The sequence below is a fragment of the Varanus komodoensis genome, unplaced genomic scaffold, assembly GCF_004798865.1.
Source record: "Varanus komodoensis strain SLA01 unplaced genomic scaffold, ASM479886v1 scaffold93, whole genome shotgun sequence".
NCBI classification, from domain to species: domain Eukaryota; kingdom Metazoa; phylum Chordata; class Lepidosauria; order Squamata; family Varanidae; genus Varanus; species Varanus komodoensis.
This window is the reverse complement of record NW_025336635.1, coordinates 1,680,281-1,701,167: the sequence shown is the minus strand read 5'-3', so window position 1 is coordinate 1,701,167 and position 20,887 is coordinate 1,680,281. Positions and strand designations below refer to the sequence as shown.

At 49.6% G+C, this 20,887-nt stretch overlaps 1 protein-coding gene across 2 annotated transcripts; it reads right to left on the bottom strand.

Moving 5' to 3' along the window:
* Window positions 1–3,684: 3,684 nt before the first annotated feature.
* On the bottom strand, window positions 3,685–18,351 carry IFNLR1 (interferon lambda receptor 1). 2 transcript variants are annotated; one of them, XM_044418851.1, is made up of 8 exons: window positions 18,229–18,312; window positions 15,149–15,238; window positions 14,858–14,978; window positions 12,763–12,959; window positions 11,831–11,979; window positions 8,649–8,805; window positions 7,239–7,354; window positions 3,685–4,898 (listed from the first exon to the last, which is right to left on the bottom strand). In XM_044418851.1, the coding sequence occupies exons 1-8, from the start codon at window positions 18,284–18,286 to the stop codon at window positions 4,008–4,010; spliced, it is 1,779 nt and encodes a 592-aa protein (XP_044274786.1). In that variant the 5' UTR covers window positions 18,287–18,312; the 3' UTR covers window positions 3,685–4,007. The 2 variants fall into 2 exon arrangements, with proteins under 2 accessions (XP_044274786.1, XP_044274787.1); XM_044418852.1 differs by lacking the exon at window positions 15,149–15,238 and having other exon boundaries at window positions 18,229–18,351.
* Window positions 18,352–20,887: the final 2,536 nt, after the last annotated feature.

Genomic DNA, 20,887 nt, shown 5'->3' with positions numbered 1-20,887 from the left:
GAAAGACGCGGGGCCCACGCCTCAGCCTGTGGCTACGGAACCTCTGCCGTTTGCGCCGCGCGGCTTGCGCAGGTGCTGCTGAGAACAGCCTTCTGGAAAGGTTGCGCAGCGCAATGGGGGCCAGGGCAGCGTGTGACTCAGGAAAGGCCTTTTCATTTCAGATTCATTCATTTAAAAGCAGCCGAGGAAGTAAAATCAGAAGGACACACCAAATGGGAGCAGCCGCATGAAGTCTTCCAGGATCCTAAACAACCGGGAGCGCCTGGAGAGCAGCAGTGCGTTGGGCCTTTGGCTGCATTTCATAGGCCCTCCGACCCTTTCCCGGCCATTTGCTGAGCAGAGAAGTTGGGGTGCAGATAGATATGGGGGTGGCAAAGAGAAAATTTATTTATTTATTAAAACATTTCTGTGCCCCCCCTTCGCCGAAGCCTCGGGGTGGCTCACAACATTAGGTCAAAATACAAGAAATAACAATATAAAATAAGTCGCCCTGGCCAGATAAAATAATCAAATAATATTATCAAAAATGGGATGGCAGAAAGGGAGGGGGGAAAGGGTAGCACCACCTACCATTGGCTTCAACTCCACGCACTAGTGGGAAGACTCCCCCATTGAAGGCCATATTCCCGCTAACCCTAATACGGCCTTCAGCGGGGAGAAAGGGTTTCCCACCTGCGCTCTACAGCGGCTTCACAGGCTCAGTGCCTCCCAAATGTATTGGACTACAACTCCCATTACTCAGGTTCTTCCCATTGGCCAGCTAATAATAGGGGATACTCGGGGGATGTCGTTCTTCACGTTTGGTGGGCGCTGAGTTGGGGGCAGTCTGACATCCTCTGCGGGGTGAAAAGGAGACGAATGGACAAGGGATCGTTTGGTTCAGTCTGAAAAAAATGCGGGAGGTTCTGCAGGGGGAGAAATTGGGCGGGGGGACGGGGGACGATCCAGCAAGGCTGTGCTAATATCGCTGTGAGTTTAGGCCAAGTGTGAAGGAGATGCTTGCTCTGGGGGGGGGGGGGGACTTTGGGATGCCTTGGGGCCGCTTCCACTCCTAGACCTGTCTTGTGGGCCAGGTCGAAAGAATCCATTTTTTGCTTTGGAGGATGGCAGAAGCCACGCAAGGAGGCGAGGAGGAGCCCCGTGTCACGTGGATCTCAAGCAGCTCTGTCCCACGATACTTCAGTAGGTCCTTCACATTTTCCGGGGGGAGGGGTTCTGGGGGCAGCAGCTGGCAGGTCTGTTTTCCTCCGGGTGAGAGAATTCCAAAGGTAGCATCTTTTGCAACGTGCAATGCCTTTCTGATCGCATGCAAGTAAACGGAGGACTGCAACGGGGGCAGGCGCTTGTGCCACGACCCGGGGGCCTTCAGCCAACTCACGGCGCTGCTCTTTGGCCTCCAGATTTCACAACAGCCCGCCAGACAGCACGCGTGTGACAGCAGCTCTCCCTCCCCCCACTGCTTGCACACACGCACACCAGATTTCAACAACCGTCACACGGGAGCCCAGGGCTATCACACAGACCAAGCGTTGCCCCCATGCAGTGACGGAAGCAGGTTGCGGGAACGGCCTCGCTACGCATAACGTAAACCCTGACGCTGCAGGCACACCAAATCGTCGCACAATCGTTAGTGACCTTGCATGGAAAAGGAGCTGGGAAGGCACTCATCAAAGCAAAAAGCACATGCATCACAAATGCTTGCACTGCACTTTCTTGTGTTCAGGGTATCGATATGTCAAATGAAAAATGTAAAGCGTAGCAATCTGTTTAAACCCTGTTCTGGCAGTTCCTTGTTTCCTCACAAGTGGGGGGCTCAACAAAGCAGGAGGCCTGCCTGAGCATGTTCGAGATGAAGAGGGACTTACACAGAAGGAAGGCTGTGGTGGGCTGGGGAGGCAGGACACTGTTCCTGGTTCCTGGCGAAGGCAGGAGCGAAGGGCAGCTCTAACGGGAGCCAGTGGGGTTACTCCTGCCGGGGCTCGGAGCCCTTTCGTATTTACGTAGCGGCATCCGTAAACGTGGCGCTTGGTGAAGGTGTCCCCCGGGGGCCCTTAGAGCAGAAACACTGCTGCACACGTGCCGGCACATTTCCACACACGTGTCACGCCTGGCCTCCCCACTGTCACCACCACCCTCCCCACGCCCTCTTGGCTGGACTGGCTCAAAGTCGCATGAAGCAAGCAGCACTGCTCTCAGCAGCTTGTTTGGGTTCGGGGGCACCCCTGCCCTGCCTCGCACCCGGGGCCCTTTTGCTTCGGTTGAGATAACTGCAGGGGGCACGCTCCATTCATGAATCGTTCCCCTTTCTGACCTCGTACTCTTGAGAAAGTCCTTTTTTGCAGCTATTTTCTTCTGCACAGGGACTGTTCTAACTCATGTGCACTCCTTTCTCCTTTCTTACATTTTGAACTGGCAAATGGATGGCGCGTCTCCCCATGGAGAGAATAAGGAAGCCTGGAGAAGGTACTATTAGATCATTACAGAGTCTAGATAACGATTTTCCTTTCTGAGAGCCCTGATTTGCATTTCAGGTCGGGGAACTTGCAGCACAGCTCAGTGATCGGTTTCGTGCGTTCAGGCCGGCACCGGCTCAGCAGCTGGAGCCGCTGTCCTAGGTCTAAGAACCACCAATCAGTGCTTCATTCATCAACTCTATGGGAAAGGGATCTTCACCCCCAGCCAGCCCGCCTCACTTGCCACTGTATGTTCCCTGCATGCCCTAGAACGGGGCAGGCAGCCGTGGCCCCCGCGCTGCTGAAACTGGAGGTGGGACTCTTCCCCAGGAAGGAGCGCTATCTGGGTCCCGAGCAGCTTTCTGCTTTACAGATTGTAACAGGCACAGCCAAGCACAAGGCTGCGTTCCCCGCTGCTCCCGCCAAGCACCCGTGTGGCTTCCACCTTCATGGCTCTTGGCGTGGAAGTGTCCGGCCTGCAGTCAGCCTCGTGATGACCACTCTCCTCCCTCCTGTCTTCTCTCTCTCCGTCCCCTGCATGGTGTTCCAGGAGGCACCGTGGAGAGGGCTCAGTTCAGACATCTTTCCTAGGGCTGGGGCTGAGGAATGCCATACCTTCTCCCATACCCTCTGGATCAGACAACCTGGCCCTGCACTTTTCCCATCTCCTAGACTAGCTTTCCCAATCTGCTGCCCTTCAGATGTTGTGGGCTTTGACCCCAGCATCCTGACTATTAACCATGCTAGCTTAGTTTTTGTATATCTGAGACACACAAGGTTAGGGAAAGCTATTATAGACCTTGCAGAAGTCAAAGGACTGGGAATCAGGCAAGGCCCACAGCTGGGTCCTTCAAGGAGGTAGAGCCTAACGCAGAATTGGCCTGGCCTTTATAATTCTTCAGACGACTTCAGCCTCCTGCTGAAACAACAGCTTTCTATAGCTCAGACTGCAGGACCAACTGGGAAGTTTCCAAGGTCCTGATTTCTGCTCTGAAAGACCTGCCTTCAGCAGCTTTATCTGGCTGGAGCTGATGCTACAAGCCTAAAACTCCAACAGGATAGAGCAAGACTTCTTCAGTTATCCATCCCTGCTCAACCTACTCCACCAGATCCTTTTGCTCAGCCTCACAGCTGACATACCAATGGGGCCCCTCAGCCTCAGCCAAAGAGACATAGAAGCGTAGAAAGACGAGCAAACTGCAATTTCCAATACAAGGTCTGCAATACAAGCTATTTGGAATAAAATGTTAATCAGAAGAAATAGAAACCATGGCTCAATTGTGCATTTTCTACACAGCTCTTTCACAAAAGAATGCTTTGAGGTGCGGTGGTAAAATGTGGGAAACAGGAAATACAATCCACCTTTTAGTACCAATCACTCTGAGTGAAAATATGTTTTTAAAAGTCTAACTAGAATCTTTTACTATGAATATAGAATTTTCCATTCCCTCTCTGGGCTTTCCTGGGATGTTTTAGTGCAAAACTCACAAACTTGATCTTGGCAAGGCTTCGAACCCCCTGTGGTCATTCTCATCGCTTTTAGGAGGATGGCAGTCACTGAAGCGGGATTCTTGAAATGTAATTAGTGTGCCGAGGCAGGTATTCATCGAATACAGGTTCTGGACCACTGCCTAGTTCCAAGTCTCTGCTTCCTCCCGGGACCCCCTCTTCCAAGCCCTCAAGAGAGGCATTGAAAAGAGAGTGTTCTACTGTATCTCCTCCACAACTGCTAGAGTCATTTTCAAATCCTCTCTCGAGAAGGAACTCACAGGCATCCTGCTTGCCTAGTATCCAAAACGGAGTTACCTCTGAGCCATCTAGTATTTCAGGAATGGCTTCAGGAGAGCCTCCTGCAGCCACAGGCTGCATCCTGCTGAGAAAGATACAGTCAGGTCGTTCCATTTGGATGGGCCACTGGAGTGAGAAGTCTATATCCCAGTTCCCATTTTGCTGTCCTTCTCCAGCAGCTGGAGCACTGGTTGGAAACCTGAGGAATTCTTCCACCAAAGAATTCTCAGAAAATGATGTCCTCCTACTCTCTGGAAGTCCAGAAATATCTTCCTCTGCCAAAATCAATGACCCTGGCACCATTAAATCTGGCCAACACCCTTCATTTGGCAGAAAGCTTCCAGCTTGGGAAGACAAGTCTGCTGTTTTCTGCCCTGTGTCCGTCACTTGGCAGTGTGTGTGTTTCCTCTGGAACTGACGCACTTCAGTGTAAGGTATGTGATTCCCACTGTCATCCTCATCTTCATCCTCATCTTCATCTTCACCCTCATCTTCTTCCAACAGTGAAGGAGAGAAGGTCGAGTATATTTGGGGGCCAGGCCTGGTCCTCCTTCCTGATACGAAAGGCACAGCAGTGCATGTGAGGTCATCCACCTGGATCAATTCCCTCTGGCTGAATTCCAGCAGCTTATTTGGACTCCTGTGCCCAGGAAAATCCTGATTAAGGAAGAAAAAGACATTTCAATCATTTAGAGGTATCTGACTGGACCGCTTAATTCTGGATTTAAAAAACCACAACAATTTTAACCCAGTTTAGATCTTGCTAATGGCTAATAGTTAGGGGGAGTACTGAATCATGTGAAAAGCAGGTGACAAATATTTGCAGATGTTTAAAATGCGTCCACAGTTTCATTTTTTCCATCCAAGATTCAAGAATGCGAGGTTTCTCCCTTAAAATCCAGGTCCTCTGCTCTTGTTGGGAGCATTTAGTTGTTCCGAGTGAGGCAGGCACCAAAGTTGAAATCTTTTCAGCTGTCAAGTGGGAAAAATTAAGCACCTTCATACGTTCAAATCAGCTGTTAGAACCAACTATTGAAACTGACAAGCTATGAGAAGAATCATACAGGTCAGTGCCAGGGGTGCAAGGACCAGCTTCAGATGCAGAAAGGCTACTGGTTAAACACACTGCGAAATGCTGGAGAGTGGTGTCCATTGCTTTAAGGCACAACCCTACAAAGGTTTAGAGAGCAAAAACGGGACATCCCACCCAGCTGTGCTGGGGATTTAGGCCGCCTTTCTGTCTAAACACGCACAGCACTTACCCTTTACTAGATCAGACAGAGCAAACTTGTGGTTCATCATGAAACACTATCATACATTTGTAATGACAGCTAACAAATGCTAATATGTATAGAGAAATCTTATATAAAATAGTGACTGCTCATGAAAGTTCTTGTTCAGTATCAACACTTGCAGAAGAAAGTTTCAGGAGCAAACTTGTTTTAACTCTAGTGAGAAGCAGCTATATTGGATTAAAATGAACAGGACCCAGTAGGAATAAGGTGCCAGACACACACTTTGTCAGAGACACTCAATGAAATGCTTCCTGAAGCTTTCAAAAGCATCTTATCTGGTTCTTTTTTCTTCCTTCAGTGGCCACTTCCAGCTTATTCACATTTCTGTTAACACCATCTCCCAGATGCTTCTGGGCTTTGTTCAAAACACACTGTATTTAACTGAACAGTGATGTAGTCTCCTGAAAAGCATGTTTGCGTCTCAGCAGCTGGTGCTAAGAGTTTCCCCTAACTTTGTGTTGAGGCAGTCAGTTTCCTCCAGGAAATACTGTCCATCTCAACCTGTTTACTCAGGAGCAAACCCAAAAGGCCTGCCGAGAAATCTCCATCAAGCTACAGAGGATTCGGGGGGTTTTCTAGGGATCATCTTCTCTTTGTGCGGTGCAGCGGCCAAACCTCACAGTTGTTCTCGCTGAGCTGAAAGCACTCCCCACCTGTTGCATGGGGAAGATCGTTCGCCATGAGGAACGGTCTTCCGTTGCTCTTCTTCCCATCAAGGAACCTCCAGCAGGTAAGGGAGGAAAGCAAGGGTGCCCGGGAACACAGCACAGAGGCCCCTTAAACTTAGAGATGGGGGCCTCGCTTCACCTTTCCATTTTGGAAAAGCTCTCCAGGGCCGCACTCCAATGGGCCAAGAGCAATGGGGCAGGACACAACGCACCAGGATTATGTGCATGTGGTCACTTCAAGCTCTTCCTGCTGGTAACCAAGTTTTAGGAGAAGCATTTCAGCCTTTGAGAAAAGCACCGGGGCGTGAGGCTTCAGCCCAGCCCTCCGAAGTGATGCCTCAGGGAGATGCAGGTTTGGTTCTGGCCCAGGTGAGTGGGGGAAGAGGTGGCTGAGGCCCAAGACCAGGGCAGCTACACACGGGTGGGGGTCAACAGACACTTCTGGGGCTGGAGCACCAAGTGGGGCAGGGATGGTTGTCAGAGGCCGCAGGATCAGGTGTCAACTGAGGGCTGAGGAGCCAACCAGCTTTTCAAGAAACGCTTTGCCAAAGACTCTCTTCAAGCAAAGCCTCTGCCATGAAGGTGGCGCTTCCCTGGAGGCCTGGCCTGAACAGGAGGGCTCCAGCCCGCTTCCCATATCCTGGCTTTAATGCTCTCAAATCTGCCATATTTGCTTTCTAAGATGCGAAGACGGCTTGATGCTGTTGGTGCAACTGGTGTAAAGCAATCAGCTGTGTGGTGGGAAGGCCTGGCTTGTTTGTAGCTTTTTACATTATGAAAAGCAAATCCATTAGAATTACAAACCAGAGCCCTGTCTGCCTTCAGAGGCAGGGTCCCCTCTGCAAAAAAGCTGGACAATCATCAACTATCTGGAGAAAGGTTGGAGAAAGGATTGGCAACCCAGGAAGTTCACCTTGGCTGCTCTACAGGATGGTGGGAGGAGGACTGATCCTGGCTCAAAAGCATTTGGTAAGAATCACAAATAACTATAGGGTGGGGGCGGGGGAACTATCTATTTCGAAAACTTCCCATACCAAGACTTCAGGCATCTTGATTTGAGTAAACCTGTTCTTGTAACACAAGAAGACGACCAAGGCACCAGCAGATAACATGAGCAGCAATGGCAGGGCCACCCACTTCCAGTTTTCCCCTGCAAAACAAAAGCGGGAAACCCCCAAAGCAAGCGGTTAGGACACAGAACATTCTTCAAATGCAAATACTTGGAGTCCTGGAGGCGAGAGCACATAAATTATCATGTGCAGCCACAGCCCAGACACAGGAGGGTCTTGGTCAGGCGTGGTGCTGGTGAGGCCAGATGCAGCAGCGGCTCTCCAGGGGAGCACCCAGAGGCCCCTCAGAGCCCGTCCTGCAGCGGGCAGGCAGCCACAGTAGCCGTGGAGTCGCCACAGTCCCCGGCAAGGGCAGCAAAAGGGGAGGAGTGAAGATGCTGTGGCCACTACTAGGGCGGACAGCTTTAAAGCTGGGGGGGGGGGGGTGTTACACGCAGAAGACATGGCTTCAATGAAGGGCTACAGCCCAGGTGACGGAATGACCTCTCAGGTAAGGCTAGGAAGGAACCCTGCACGGACCACCAGCCCACGGCTGCAGGCCTGGGTCAGCAGTGCCGAACGAGAGACAGCTTCCAAAGCCTATCAGTAGCTGCTAGTCCTGACAGACCAGCACTGGAGGCTCAACTCAAAGCATCCGTCTAACTTTTAAAGGCACGAGGCTTATCCCCCTAAGGGGCCTCCTGTTTCGACATGAGCCTGTTAAGAGCTGCAAGAGGGGCTCTTTCCCCGGCACCCCGACACAAACAGAGGCCCTTTTGCCTGTGTCCTTCGGAGTGCACTTCTTCAGGGAGCAGGAGGGCCCTCCCTGTTCTCTTGGCTTTCATCATTCAGCAGTATTCTACCTTGGCTTGTTTCTTTTGTTACTGATGCCTGCAGTTCCCCTCTTTTGTACTAAAGCCAGCCTAGCAGGCCAGCTTTACCATAATGAAGGCTTTTGGTTAGAGACACTTTGTAGGAGATGGAAAGAAAAGACACACACATAGTACAGCTGCTAGGGAACATGGCTGTGGGTTTCTCTCAGGCAACTGGATGGACACTGTGTAAACAGGATGCTGTGGACTTCGGCCTGATCCAGGAGGGATTTTCTCGTGTTCTTAAAGGAAACGCTGAAGTGGCTGATGAAAGCTGGTGGAAGAGGGCAAGGTGCCCTGGAACTCTGCCTTGGGAGGGAGGGAGGGCCAGGAAAGGGAAGAAGGGTTCTCCTCCCTTCGCCTGAGAACTTCTGCCATCCCCAACACGCTTTTCATGAATTACAACGATCACGAGGCAGGTTCCTCTGTATCGCCGCTGGCCTCCTCTCTTGCTTGTCGATCCAACTGGCTGGATCAGAACACACAGCGAAGAGGGTGGTGGAAGCCCCTTTGAAGGCTGTACCTTTCTCATGCAGCAGCAGGCAGCTGGGCTTGGAGAAGCTGCTCCATTTCTTGCTCGTGGGGAAGAAACCTCGCGCACGGAGGCAGTAATTGCCACTGCTCAGCTGCGTAATGTTGATGTCGATTGCCTGGTCCATCATCATATTTCTGTATGGCATCTGACAGATGAAGCAAAGCAAGTCTTGGAGTCAAGTGAGGGACCAGCAAGAATGTGAGCCAGAAAATAGCCCAGCAACACAACAATCCTGGGGGAGCTCAAATGATCGTTCAAGCAGCCAACCTCCTTCGCCGCACAGAGAACCGCTCCCAGCCTGGAGGGTCAAGCGCCATTTCAGGACTGTTCCTGGGGGCTGCTCCGCAGAGGTGGGCAAAAGCGGCAGGGACAAAATGCCAGGATGTGTTATCTTAAAGCTCTTCCTGCCAGCAACTAACCTTTAGGAGAGGAATTTCAAGCTTTTAGAATGAAAAAAGGAAACCACGAAATGACAGTCCAGCATAGGTTCTGGGGCCAAGAAAAGGAAGCATGGCGATTGCAGAGAGCCCCGATGGGTTAGATGGAGCCCCCCAAAAGGCCACATCAGCCTGCAAGGTTGAGTTTCCTCACCCTGCATGATTCGCTTTCCTTTTATGCTTTTTTAACAGCAAGGCTGAGAGAAGCCTAGCAAGTCGAGCTTTTCCCAGTATGAAGATAAAGCTAGGATGGTCGCTCTTCCCCTGGCAAACCTCTGCATTTCAGGCAGTTATCCAGGCCGAGAGATGAGGGCAGTCCAGAAAGCAGCCGTCCTACGCCTGGACACAGAGGGCATCCCTTGCCTTACTGCCCAACGGCCCAGCGCTGTCTGGGGCAACCAAGGCTGCTGCAGGCAAGCTCATGACTCGCCCAGCTCAGTTCAGTCAATCAGCCAACTTCAAGCAGGGGAATCGTTTCCAGTCCTGCTACCTTACGGGGGAAGGTGGACAGACACAGGAAGAGGCCATGACGTCTCCTGTGGTGGGCAAGTGGGTGCGCAGAATTGTCCCATGCTAGGATCTTCCAGAGAGCAGCTTCTTCCAAAGTAGAACTCTCCAGGTGTGTGGGGCAGCTCCCCAAATTCCCCAGCTGTAGTCTCACACAACTGAAGGGCATGGGTTTAGAGAGGACAGCTGTTTCCACTGCAAGGGTTCCATCCCTAAATTTTTATTCAATTTATTAATTACAAAAAATTATAACCCATTTATCTTTGAAACATTCATTTTATTTATTGATTTGTGTCCTATCATTCTATCAGGAAAATGGCATGCGAAGCAGCTACTTCTGGCTGGCTTGCAAGAGGTAAACAACTTTCCCTTAAAAAGCCATCCCTCCGGTACAGTGAACACAACCGCAGCAGAAAGCCATCACACAGAACTCACAAAACACTAACAGAAACTCACACAGACCTTACAAGCATATTCAAAATACTGTTATGTTTTTGGGGCTGCTCTGAATGCCTCTCAAAGCTGTATGAGGATTTTCCGAGCCTGATCGGGGTCCCTTCCAGTGCTGTACAGGTTGGTCCTAAGAGCCAGTGTGGATGTCACAGACAATTCCTGTCTTATAATAAACCCAGGAATTAGTGGGGAGTGAGCAAGTGAGCAAGATAGTTCCTTCCTAACCATTTGCCAATTCTGCCCACTTGTAAGTAACAGCCCGGGAGTGCTGTGTAACTGGGTTGTTTCCTGATGTTACACAACAAGAAATTATTCTTAACTTTGGGTCGCTCTAGTTCGTTCGCAAACTACTCATGCTTAACAAGCCACGGGTTGTTCGATCGTGTGAACAGAAACTTTGATTTCTGTATGTAGAGCCATTCATGTGCTTCCCGGAGGCAACACCCTTAAGCCCTGACGAAAGTATGGTTGATTGTAACATTGCAGCAGTGTGGGATGCTAGGGAGCGAGGATGACCCAAGAAGGCACAGGTGACAGGTGTAGATACCCCATATTTCTTCCTTGCAGTCGCCAAAGCAAAGGGTGAGCGAGTTCCGTGTGTGTAGCAGGAACAGAACAGTCTGTGTTGGAACAGAGTCCAGCAGAAATCAGAGAACTGATTTTGCTCTAGAAGCCCTACAAGACTGAAGGGGAGCAAGAAACTGATGGCATGCTCATGCTGTGGGTCCTCGTCTTATGCTCAGCTTACACACACACACACATATATATGAATAAATATTATACCACAGAAACAACATGGGTCTCCAGCAACCTACTTGTGGGGGCCCTGAACCCTGGGTATGCCACGGAACCCCCGAGACTTCTCACTCTTGAACTCAGAATGTGTGCGTGTAAAACGCGCTAGTGCGCAGAACCAATTAAAATAGCCAAAATCACTCATCAAAGCCTTTCCTAAAAAGGAAGGTCTTCACTATTTTCCATGAGGTTGTTAGCAAGGAAATGAGGTGGGTTGCTTTTGGACAGCAAAACCCTTGCGTATGTTGAAGAGAAGGTGCTGAACACAGCTTGGGCCCAGGGTACCCAAAGGACAGGCTTCTCTCACACGTACCCACCCAATTGCTAAGACCTGGTTCAGAGGCCCTTCCTGAAGCGCCATCGCCAAAGGAGGTGAAGGGGAAGGCGAACAGAAGAGCCTTCTCAGTGGCTGTACCCTCTCTCTCGAGTTGGCTCCCCAGAGAAGCTCACACGGGGCCTTCCTTACAATCATTCTGGGGCCAGGCATAACCAGTTTTATTTTCCAGGTATTTTAATGATTAAGTAAGTACTGCTGAATTAATTTTAATTTTAGTTGACTGATTAAATCATTTTTGATGATTTATCCAATATCCTGACTGAGGATAACTTTTGCTAAAATTCTATATGGCAGTCTTAGTCATTTATGTTTTTAATAGATTTTTAAAATATATTTTAATCATTATTTATTGTATAAATTTATATGATATTGTTGTTGGATGTACAGCACCCAGGGAGTCCCATTGGGGACTGCTGAATGCAGTTTTATAAATCAAATATATAATACTAAATAATAATAATTCTGAAGAGGACTGTACCTTGTGTTTTGTGGAAATTTTGTTTGAATTGAGGGACTAACTGAAATTCCTTGGAGAAATGGTGGGATACAAAATACATACTTCTCAAGTAAACTCTAACATGGGAAGAATGTTAGATATCTGAGTAAGTGCTTCTAGTATTGCCTAGCCATCTTCTACTCACGATGTCCTCTGTTCCAGTTGCCCAGAACTCCAAGTCATAGGCCAGATGCTGGAAAATGTCCTTCACACAGGATGGGTAGGAGAAAGTAGTGTTGACCAGAAGACTGGTTTTTTTTCTTTCTACTTGTAGACGTGGCGGCGCAAGTTCCACTGGAAATAGTTGGGCAGGAATTTAGGACAACAGAAAAGTAAAGCTGATAACTCTAAGAACCACACCCATCCCTGGGCATGGCAGGTGAGCTGGCTGGATGGCCTGCATCAGCACCACCATCTCCTGCACAACCTCACACCCCCCTTGTAAACATTCCTGCGGTGATGTCACCCTCCATCACACTGCCCTGGTGCGTGGCTTTAACGGTAACTTTTAAAGGACCAAGAACTTTATTTTAGACTCTTCGCTTTCCTCTGACCCCTATACTCAGCCCATCACCAAGTCATGAAACTTCCCCGTTCACAGCGTCCCTAAATATGACAGCTCTCCCCCATTCCCTTTGAGCCACGCTGAGCCCGTCCCCCGTCTTGCCTTGTGCAACCTTCTCTCCAAGCCTTGGGGCTCCACATCTCATACTCGTGGTCCCTGGAGAATCCTCATGAGCAGGGAAAAGTGCAATTTTATACGTGTCTAACCAGAAAAGGGTCCCATAATTTCCAGCATTCCCCAGCCGGCATGGAAGACTTTTCCCCATCCAAGCACTCACAGGGCTGCACCCTTACAGTTTTAAGAGGGTTTTTTCTATATTTGCCAGGCTGAGAAAGGGGCCCCTGAATGTATACAGAGGTGGTGAACCAGGTGTGCTTCCACCTGCCAAGGTCTCTAAGACAGACAGGGTCACTTCCAGGGATGCAGCTCCTTTCCTCTTGCACATTAACATTCCAGAACTTTAGTAGAAAACACCTGCAGCAGCATCAAGCCAACTCAGGTCCCAAACGTACCATCAACAGCATATTCAATGCCTTTGTCCAGCTGCACCCATGCAGATGAGACGTTTCCATCACTGGTCCTTGTCTGAGCTTTCACCCGGACCCAGTGCCGGTTGTTCTGCTCTGGAGAAACACAGGTTAAGTTGCAGGTGCTCTCAAGGATGTCTCTGCAATGCGAGACATCATTCCACTGAGCATCGTATGGGTCTCTGAAAGATAAAGCAAGAATAGCCCAGTGGAGTTAGCGCTCAGACTCACCTGGACACAGCAAGTCCAGCAGGGCCTGCCAAGTAATTGGCAGTAGATGGTGGGGCTAAACTGCAACTGGGGCTTGCCAAGACGTAGCCCCAAGGGGTTTTCCTTTTCAATGCTAGGTGGCAAGTGCAGTTTGTGGCTAGCCTAAGAAAACGCTGTGAGATAGAGAACAGCTGAATGCAGCTGAAATGGAGAACTGATTTTGGGTTTCACTGACGGAGGAATAAAAGCCCAAATGGACAGAAGGTAGACGGAAGATGAGTACTGGCAGATCTCTGAGGGACTTGCTGCAGATCGTGTTGGATTCTCTTTCTCAATTATTTAGCAGCAGCAGCAGCAGCAGCAACGAAATTACTCTCCAGCCACACCCTCAATTGTACTGCTGGGTGAAAAAGGGTAGGTGTAAGCAAAGCGGATTTTTGTGTGGGCGTCAAAAAGTTTCAGCACTCAGAACTGAGTGAATTCTTTATCTCAGAATAGGACGATCTTCAGAGGGTCTGTCCTGCAATTCCTGCCATGCGTCACCACTTGCTATGCAGGCGACAGCTAAGGGAATAGTGGACTGAAGTATCCAGCCGGTCGCTGTGTACCCACCCCTGCTCCGGTTGTAGGCTCTATGTACAAGGCTGCAGTTTGTGGATTTCAGGGATCTGATAAAAAACAGTGTAGATCCTGGAGATCACTCCTGCAAACTGAAAAGCCACAACCACACCTGCCCCCTCAACATCGCCCCCAGAATGAGAGTGGGAAGGCCTTTCCAAGTTGGACAGTTTTCTATGCAAACATCTATGAATTCTATGCGAACTTCAAGCTCAGCATCCTTTACCTGGAAGCGCCCCACCAGGAACGCCTATCTCTGTGTTAAACAGCTTGGTTTTACATGTCCAGGAGAAGCAGCTTGCACTACAGCGGTCGCTTCAGTTGTGGGTCATGCTGAGAAGGCCGGAGCTGCATTAGACTTTGGAGAGGGCACTGCGAGAAGGGCTGCCTGGCCACTTCTCCTATAAAGAGCAGCTGTTGCAGGAAAGAGGACAGTCCTCGGAAGCCTTACGAAGTCTTTCAAACACCTGCTGGTTTCTGACTGCAGCGCTTAAAGGGCCTGTGGCTGAAGGTTAGGAGACCCTGCCGGGATGCTCTGAAAGGGCTCCTCCTGAAGCAGGTGACCTAGTCACTTTCTCTGCAGGGCCGTGCACAGTCTCAGAACCAGGGGCCCCATGCTTTGCATTATTTTTTTCTTTTTCTGTTCCTATGTTGGCATGTTTACACCATGTTCTCATTTTATTTTGCACCTTCCCCAACAAGCGTGCATTTTTTTTTTAAAGTGTAACATCTGGCAGCACTAATGCATTTCCCACCCATCCTGAATCTGACTTGCGGGCTACGATAGTCCAACCAGCAACTGATCCAGAAATCCGGTTCAACTGGATGTCAAGTTTTCCCTCATCGGCTCCGCAAAGTGCAGGAGCCTAGAGTGAACAGCTTGAGCAACTGGAAGGGGACTCACCAACTGGATTATTCTCCTTCTCCCTCCAATTTCTTGTGTGCCAATATGGTGCAGTGGTTAGAAACAGTGAGACATAGTAGTTATAGCACTGCACTGGGAAGTCCCAGGTTTCAGTCCCCACTCAAACCATTAAGTCTGGGCAGTCACGGATTCTCAGCCTAGCCTACTTCACAGGGCTGTTGTTGGGAGGATAAGATTGAGAGGAGGTTCATGTACACCACTTGGGACTCCTTGGAGGAACACGCAGGACTCAAATGGAATAAATAATAGATAAAATGAAATAAAATAGAATAGTTGTATCCCAGGAGAATGCAAGTTTAGCTGTTTCCCCTTCCCTTTGATGCTCACATCCATTGGACAGTGTAGGAGACCTGGGGAGGGTATCCGTCTGCTGGCAGCCACATCAAGAACAGTTCAAAATCCTTCAACACAAGAGTGACGTTCCGTGGTGGCTGCAGAAATCCTCTGCCTGTCAGAAAGAAAGGCTCCATTAAGTGCTCTGATCGGTGCATCCAGTTTTTTGTTCATAAGGATGCCCCAAGGCTCAGGCAAACTGCCTCGGGGAGGCCCCCCTTTCCACTAATTCACACACACAACTCACAAGAAACTTTTCATACTTTCAGCTTCTAGTTCACTAACCAATGCCTCTAAGCACACCACCGCACACAAAGAAACATAACAAATGCCTTCTCTGAGAGACCACATCCTGTATGCCCATGAGTGCAACATCTGTGAACAAAGAAAATAAACTTCTTGTTTCAGAAAAATTGCTTCCCCTACTATGAATAATCCTGCCAACCTTGCAGTTCGAAAGCATGCAAGTGCAAGTAGATAAAAAGGTGCCACTTTGGTGGGCAGGTGACAGCGTTCCGTGCACTCTGGTGTTTAGTCCTGCCGGCCACATGACCATGGAGACTGTCTGCGGACAAACACCGGCTCTCTCGGCCAGGAAACAGAGATGAGCAGAGCCCCTAGAGTCAGGCACGGCTGGACTTGACATCAAGGGGAAACCTTTGCCTTGACCTTCACCATGAATAAACTAAAACGTGTGTGACTAATACACTGGAACACATACTGCTCAATCTAACGCTAACGCCTCTGGAATAATGTGTCCTCTGTGCCCCTTGAGGTCTGAGGCAGAGGTCCCTCTCCAGGAGCCCTCCTTGAAGGAGGGCAGTTACCTGGCGAAGGGCCTTTTCAGTGGTGATGCCCCAGCTCTGGATTTCCCCAGGAAGGTTCACTTGCCACTGTCGCTTTATTCTTTTCAGTGTCAGGCAAAACCCTTTTTATTTTCCCATCATTTTAATGTTTAATTGGTTTTATTCTGGGATTTATTATTGAGGTTGGATGCAGTGCCTTGCTTTATGTTTTCAGGTTTTTTTCTTTCTTTTTTCTTGTAAGCTGTCTGGTGACGCTTGTAGTGGATGGCCTATATAAAGCTTATAATAAATAATTAAATGAATGAATGAATTAAAAAACTCACTGAAATGACTGTAACTTCAGTAAGTCATGCCTAAATCTCATTCATTTCACTGGGCCTTTTTAATTGGGATTGATGCTTAATTTAAACCCCAGCTTGCTTGTTTGTAACATAATGCATTTCTCACACTCCCAGTCAGCTTTCCACTAAGATGGGGAAAAGTATATGAAATTCCAGGGCAAGAGAAGCCCAGTATGTGCCATGTTAGGTGCATGCACAGGAACTAAAACTGGATGGGCCCAGAGTTTCTTCCATTTCAACATCTGATTACTCCTCTGCAACTAAAGCATCCAAGATATGATCCTGTTTGTGTTTGGACAGGAAAAAAGTCTACAATTCCCAGCATGCCTCAACCAGCACAGCATGGCATCATGCTGGGAGCCGCAGGCCCTTTTTCCTAGCTAAACCCACACCGTATTGCATCGTAATAGACTCGGCTCCCCCACCCATGCTGGCCATATGATTACGCAACAAAACGACTGCTTCTGGAAGGTGAGTTGAGGTGTCAGGAAGGGGCAGCAAATTGTCAGGCATTTGATGCTTAATTATTGCATGTTTACTACCAAAGAAGGATGGGAGACGCTTGTGAGATCTTCTGCCTCAGCTGCCAAAATAACTTGACTGGCCTTTGATATGGCACTGTGTCCCTGCCCTTTACTGCTCTCTCAGGCCTGGGGACAAAGATCAGGCTACGCAAACAGTCGGCAGAGCTCAGGGACCTCAGCGGCCACCCAGGCCAAACAACACATGTTCAGAAAGCTTCTGTCTTTATATCAAGAAAATTGGGGTTCCCAAACAATTCTGTTGTTAGCATCCAGCAGACACATTAGCCTTCTGTTTACAAACTTTGGGATTAAGTGTAGCACAGACATAAATGAACTGTTGTAACTCTTCAGGAAATTCGCATGAGCTTTCCTGAGCTGCGACCAGTTCAACAGGTGCTACAAGGGCCACTTGGAGGCTTTCAGTCTGGCCAGTTGAACCAGTTTGCAAGCTAAACAAATAAATAAATAGTGCCCCATGCACTTGAAGTGCCAGCTACAAACCACAAGGAAGCAGACAGTGCCGGGGGAGGGGGGGGGAGCACGGTATTTCGGATTCTCAGGTCCGAGGTCAGAGGCAGCACTCCAACCTCGAAGCTGGGAAGTGGAGAGCTGCCCCCCCATGTTGGGAGAGGGACCTCAGAAGGGGAAAAAATAACTGTGGGGGGGGGGGGAGGAGGCTGAAGAGGAGGCCTCTCAAACCTCCTTCCCTCCTTTTCAAAAGCCGCTGCTAGATGAGCAAAAAAGCCCATTTTTGCTCCCATCACATCTCCCGCCTTCCATGGGATGCTGCCTATAAGCCCACAAGTTCACCCTAGGAGTTTTTGTAATGTGCACAGAAATCTACCGAGTCCCCGATTAACACAATCTCAATTCTCTCTTTTCTCCTGTTCTGCAACCTTTGATTCCAAGCGAGCCCCTGAGATCCTCAATGTTACATCCAGGGAGCTTAAAATGTTGACTGACATGTTTATTGACACTGATGTCTGATTGAGGTAGCTCCATCTTTGTCTCCAAGAAGTCCCGACTGACTGATGTGAGCAGCTTTGGCGCGCTTGACACAAAAGATCAAACACACAACATCCAATGACGCACAGGTATAGTTGCCTTGTGATATTACATTATCACAGCGCTTACTGCTAAGCACTTTTGCAGTTAGGAGCATCATAAGGTTTAGCACCTTGCTCTGAGTTTGCTACTGTGATTTGTTGCTGATACCTTCTAAAATCCCAGTAATGCAAAAGCACTCCCAAAGCATGCAACAGCTGCGGGGGAGGAGGGGCAGGCCCGTTCCGTGCGTCTTCACAAATAAAGCAATACACGTGGCCGCAGTAAAGTCGCCTTCCCCACCTCGTCCCACGAGGTTCATCACTTCCGGGCCTAAAATTTCCCGGCTGCACCCCTGTTCAGGCACGCACATGAGCAGGGCTGCTCCCCATAGGCGGGCCGCGTGTGGGAAACACGCGTGGCCCCCAGTCCTTCGGTCCGCCGCGCTCCCACAGCCCTTCCCGGCCCCGTGCTTCTGGCACGGCGGCTTCGCTGCGAGGGGCGATCCTCGCTCGTGCCCGTGGGGCTGCCCACCCCGCCCGCGCGCCCGCCCGCCCGCCCCCGAGCCCGGCTGGCAAGGCGAACACGCCGCGCGCGCCCCAACGTTCCCCGGGGCCGCTTCTGGCCCGGCCGCGGCGCCCGCCCCGTACCTAGAGCCTGCCTGAGGGAGGCGAGCGCCAGCAAGACGCCGATGCCCGGCCGAGACATCCCGCGGCGGCGGAGAGGCGCCCTCGCCCTGCCCAGCCAGCGCCGCGTCTGCACTTCCACTGCGCGGGCACCTGGCCGGAACCGGGCGGAGCACGTGCCCCCTGGAGGGCCGGGCAAGCGGCGGGCGCACCTGCTCGCTCCGCCGGCGCCCCTGGCGGGCCCTGGCAGGGCTGCCCTGCTGCGGGAGCCGCGCACGTACTCGCGGGCCAGAAGCGGCCCCGGCGAAGCTTGGGCCCCTCGGGAGTCCCCTCAAGGCAGCGGCTGCGCTTCCGAGCGGCTTTCCCCTTCCCCCCGCACCGCCTTCTGCTCTCTGCTGGCTTCTCCCTCTGGAAAGCCCGATTGTAAGAGGTTTACTGCAGAGGCCTTAGAAAGAAAAGGGCCTGATAGGCATGTCATGAGCGGAGCCAGCCGGAGGGAGACTAGATAGCCTGGGAAGCCCCCTTTTGACTCGCTGGGTTTATTTATTTTCTATTATTTATTTCTTAAAAGCTTTTATAGGCCGTCCACTACAAGGGTCTTGGGATGGCTTACAAGGAGGAGGATTCTATATGTTTCTAAAAGAAACACTTACTCTGTGAAGCACTACATAAATTGGTGGAGCCATTAAAATAATTACAGAAGGATAACCATTCTTTTTTCCCTGGTCTCCCTTCCTTACGCATTAATTTAGCACATCAAAGGGGGAGAGCAAAGAGAACGGGGAGCTGTAGGAAGCCCTGCCAGAAAGACCATCCATTGCAAAGGGTGAGCCAGCCCAAGTGCAGCTTTGAGTTTAAGAAGGGTCTAGACCAGTGGTGGCGAACCTGTGGCACATGTGCCACAGCAGGCATGCAGAGCCCTCCCCATTGGCACGCGAGCCAAGTCACCCCAGCATGGCCCCAGCAGTCGAGCATCGGATAGCAGCGCACACAGGGGCCATGCGCATGCTCGGAAAGGAGTGGTGGTGCCAGGCAATGATGTCACAAGCCGTGACTCATTAGCAGCGACTCGTCCGAGCTTTCGCATGGCTGGGCAGTGCGCTGCCAAGGATATAGATATATTTGCTTGGACTGGCTGAGAGTTGTTTTTTCTAAACTAAAACCTCAGCATTCTGGTTTTATTGCAGTGTTGGCACTTTGCGATAAATAAGTGGCTTCTGGGTTGCAGTTTGGATACTCGGTCTCTGAAAGGTTCGCCATCACTGGTCTAGATGATGCACCGGGGCAGCAGACTGAACAGATGCTCAGGAAACCTGGGCAAAACCGCCTCTACTATAGTAAAATGTGTTGCACTTCTGTTTAGGATAGTAATTCTTGTCAGATTTGCAGGTGTGGATCACAGATTTAAGGTAAGCCCATGTCCCCACAAGCCTTTTTCAGGAGGTGGATTCCCTCTTTTCTGGCAATGCATAAGTGCTGGCTCTTTGGGGTACACAGAACAAAAGCACCTATCCACTGGGATTATTAGCCATGTGGGCTGGGGCTGACGGGAATTTATTTATTATTTATTTATTCAAAACATTTTTATGCCACCCCCATCACAACGAAGCCTCGGGGCGGCTCACAACAGAAACAAAATACATAAATAAATAACAATATAACAATAAAAAATTATTTAAAAACCTCTGGTGCATTTCGGCTAAAAATTTAAAATCCTATAAATACAAATAATTTAACAATTAAAATAAGTTTTAAATAAAAAGCGTGGCGCCAAAAAACAAATAACGAAAAACAAATTGCAGTCCATCAGCCTCTGGTTCCCTGTCAACAAGCCAGTTCCCAACGTTTGGTCTTGCTGAGGAAGCGAGGCCCCTCCCCATCACTGGCATAAACCAGTGGCTGCCATTAACTTCTCCGAGAAAGAAGGGGAAGTATTTTCAGCGTGCAAGTCCTCTCTCCAGCATCACCCATTCTGATGGCAACCATTTTGGTAGTCTTATAAAGTCATTTTTATTCAGATAGACCTTTAGCATAGAAGCTGCCCTGCTCCAGGGTTTCTCCTGTCTTGTTGAAATAGTGTTAAATTACAGTAAGAAATAAGGTAAGAGCTTCCCAAAACTAGTAACAGCTTGGTGTACAATCTCAGTAATTCACTTTAAAAATAGCAAACAATATGCCTATTTGAACCTATACATTATTGAAATAAAATGACAAAAAATAAAAGGTAAAAACCCTGTTAATCACTAAAATTCATATCTTCCACTGTATTTTTGGAAGCTAAGCTGAGATCGAGTCTGTGAACATTCAGGAACACTAGCGGCTTCTTTGCACAAAAGTCACGAAGTATATAATGCTTTTTTGCAAAGTATGCGAAGCTCATTAATCTTGTGTGCAGAACTGGAAATCCACCTGAACTCGCGTCCTGCTGAGCACCCACACAAATGCCCAGAATTCACTCTCAGGGCCAGTCTCTGTCAGAATCTAAGAAAATTCTGCACACAAAATTTACTTCTACTTAAATCTGATCTGTAGCAAGGTTATGCTTTGGTCCCAGTTTGGTTTTCTTCTGAGATACTAGAAACCTCCAGCTGCATGCAGTACAGCTGGGAGTGGTGGACTTGCATTGAAGCCGAGAGTCGTATACCGCTGTTTGAGCATCTTACTCGGAAAGGAGGGCACCGCC

Bases quoted from the DNA above. Each gene is read 5' to 3' on its own strand.
- IFNLR1 (XM_044418851.1), bottom strand. From the start codon at position 18,286: ATGTCTCGGCCGGGCATCGGCGTCTTGCTGGCGCTCGCCTCCCTCAGG. The intron at 7,355-8,648 runs GTACAGCCTTCA...TTTGTTTTGCAG, and splicing joins CCTGCTGCTGCATGAGAAAG to GGGAAAACTGGAAGTGGGTG. The intron at 4,899-7,238 runs GTATGGGAAGTT...TTCCTTAATCAG, and splicing joins TCAAGATGCCTGAAGTCTTG to GATTTTCCTGGGCACAGGAG.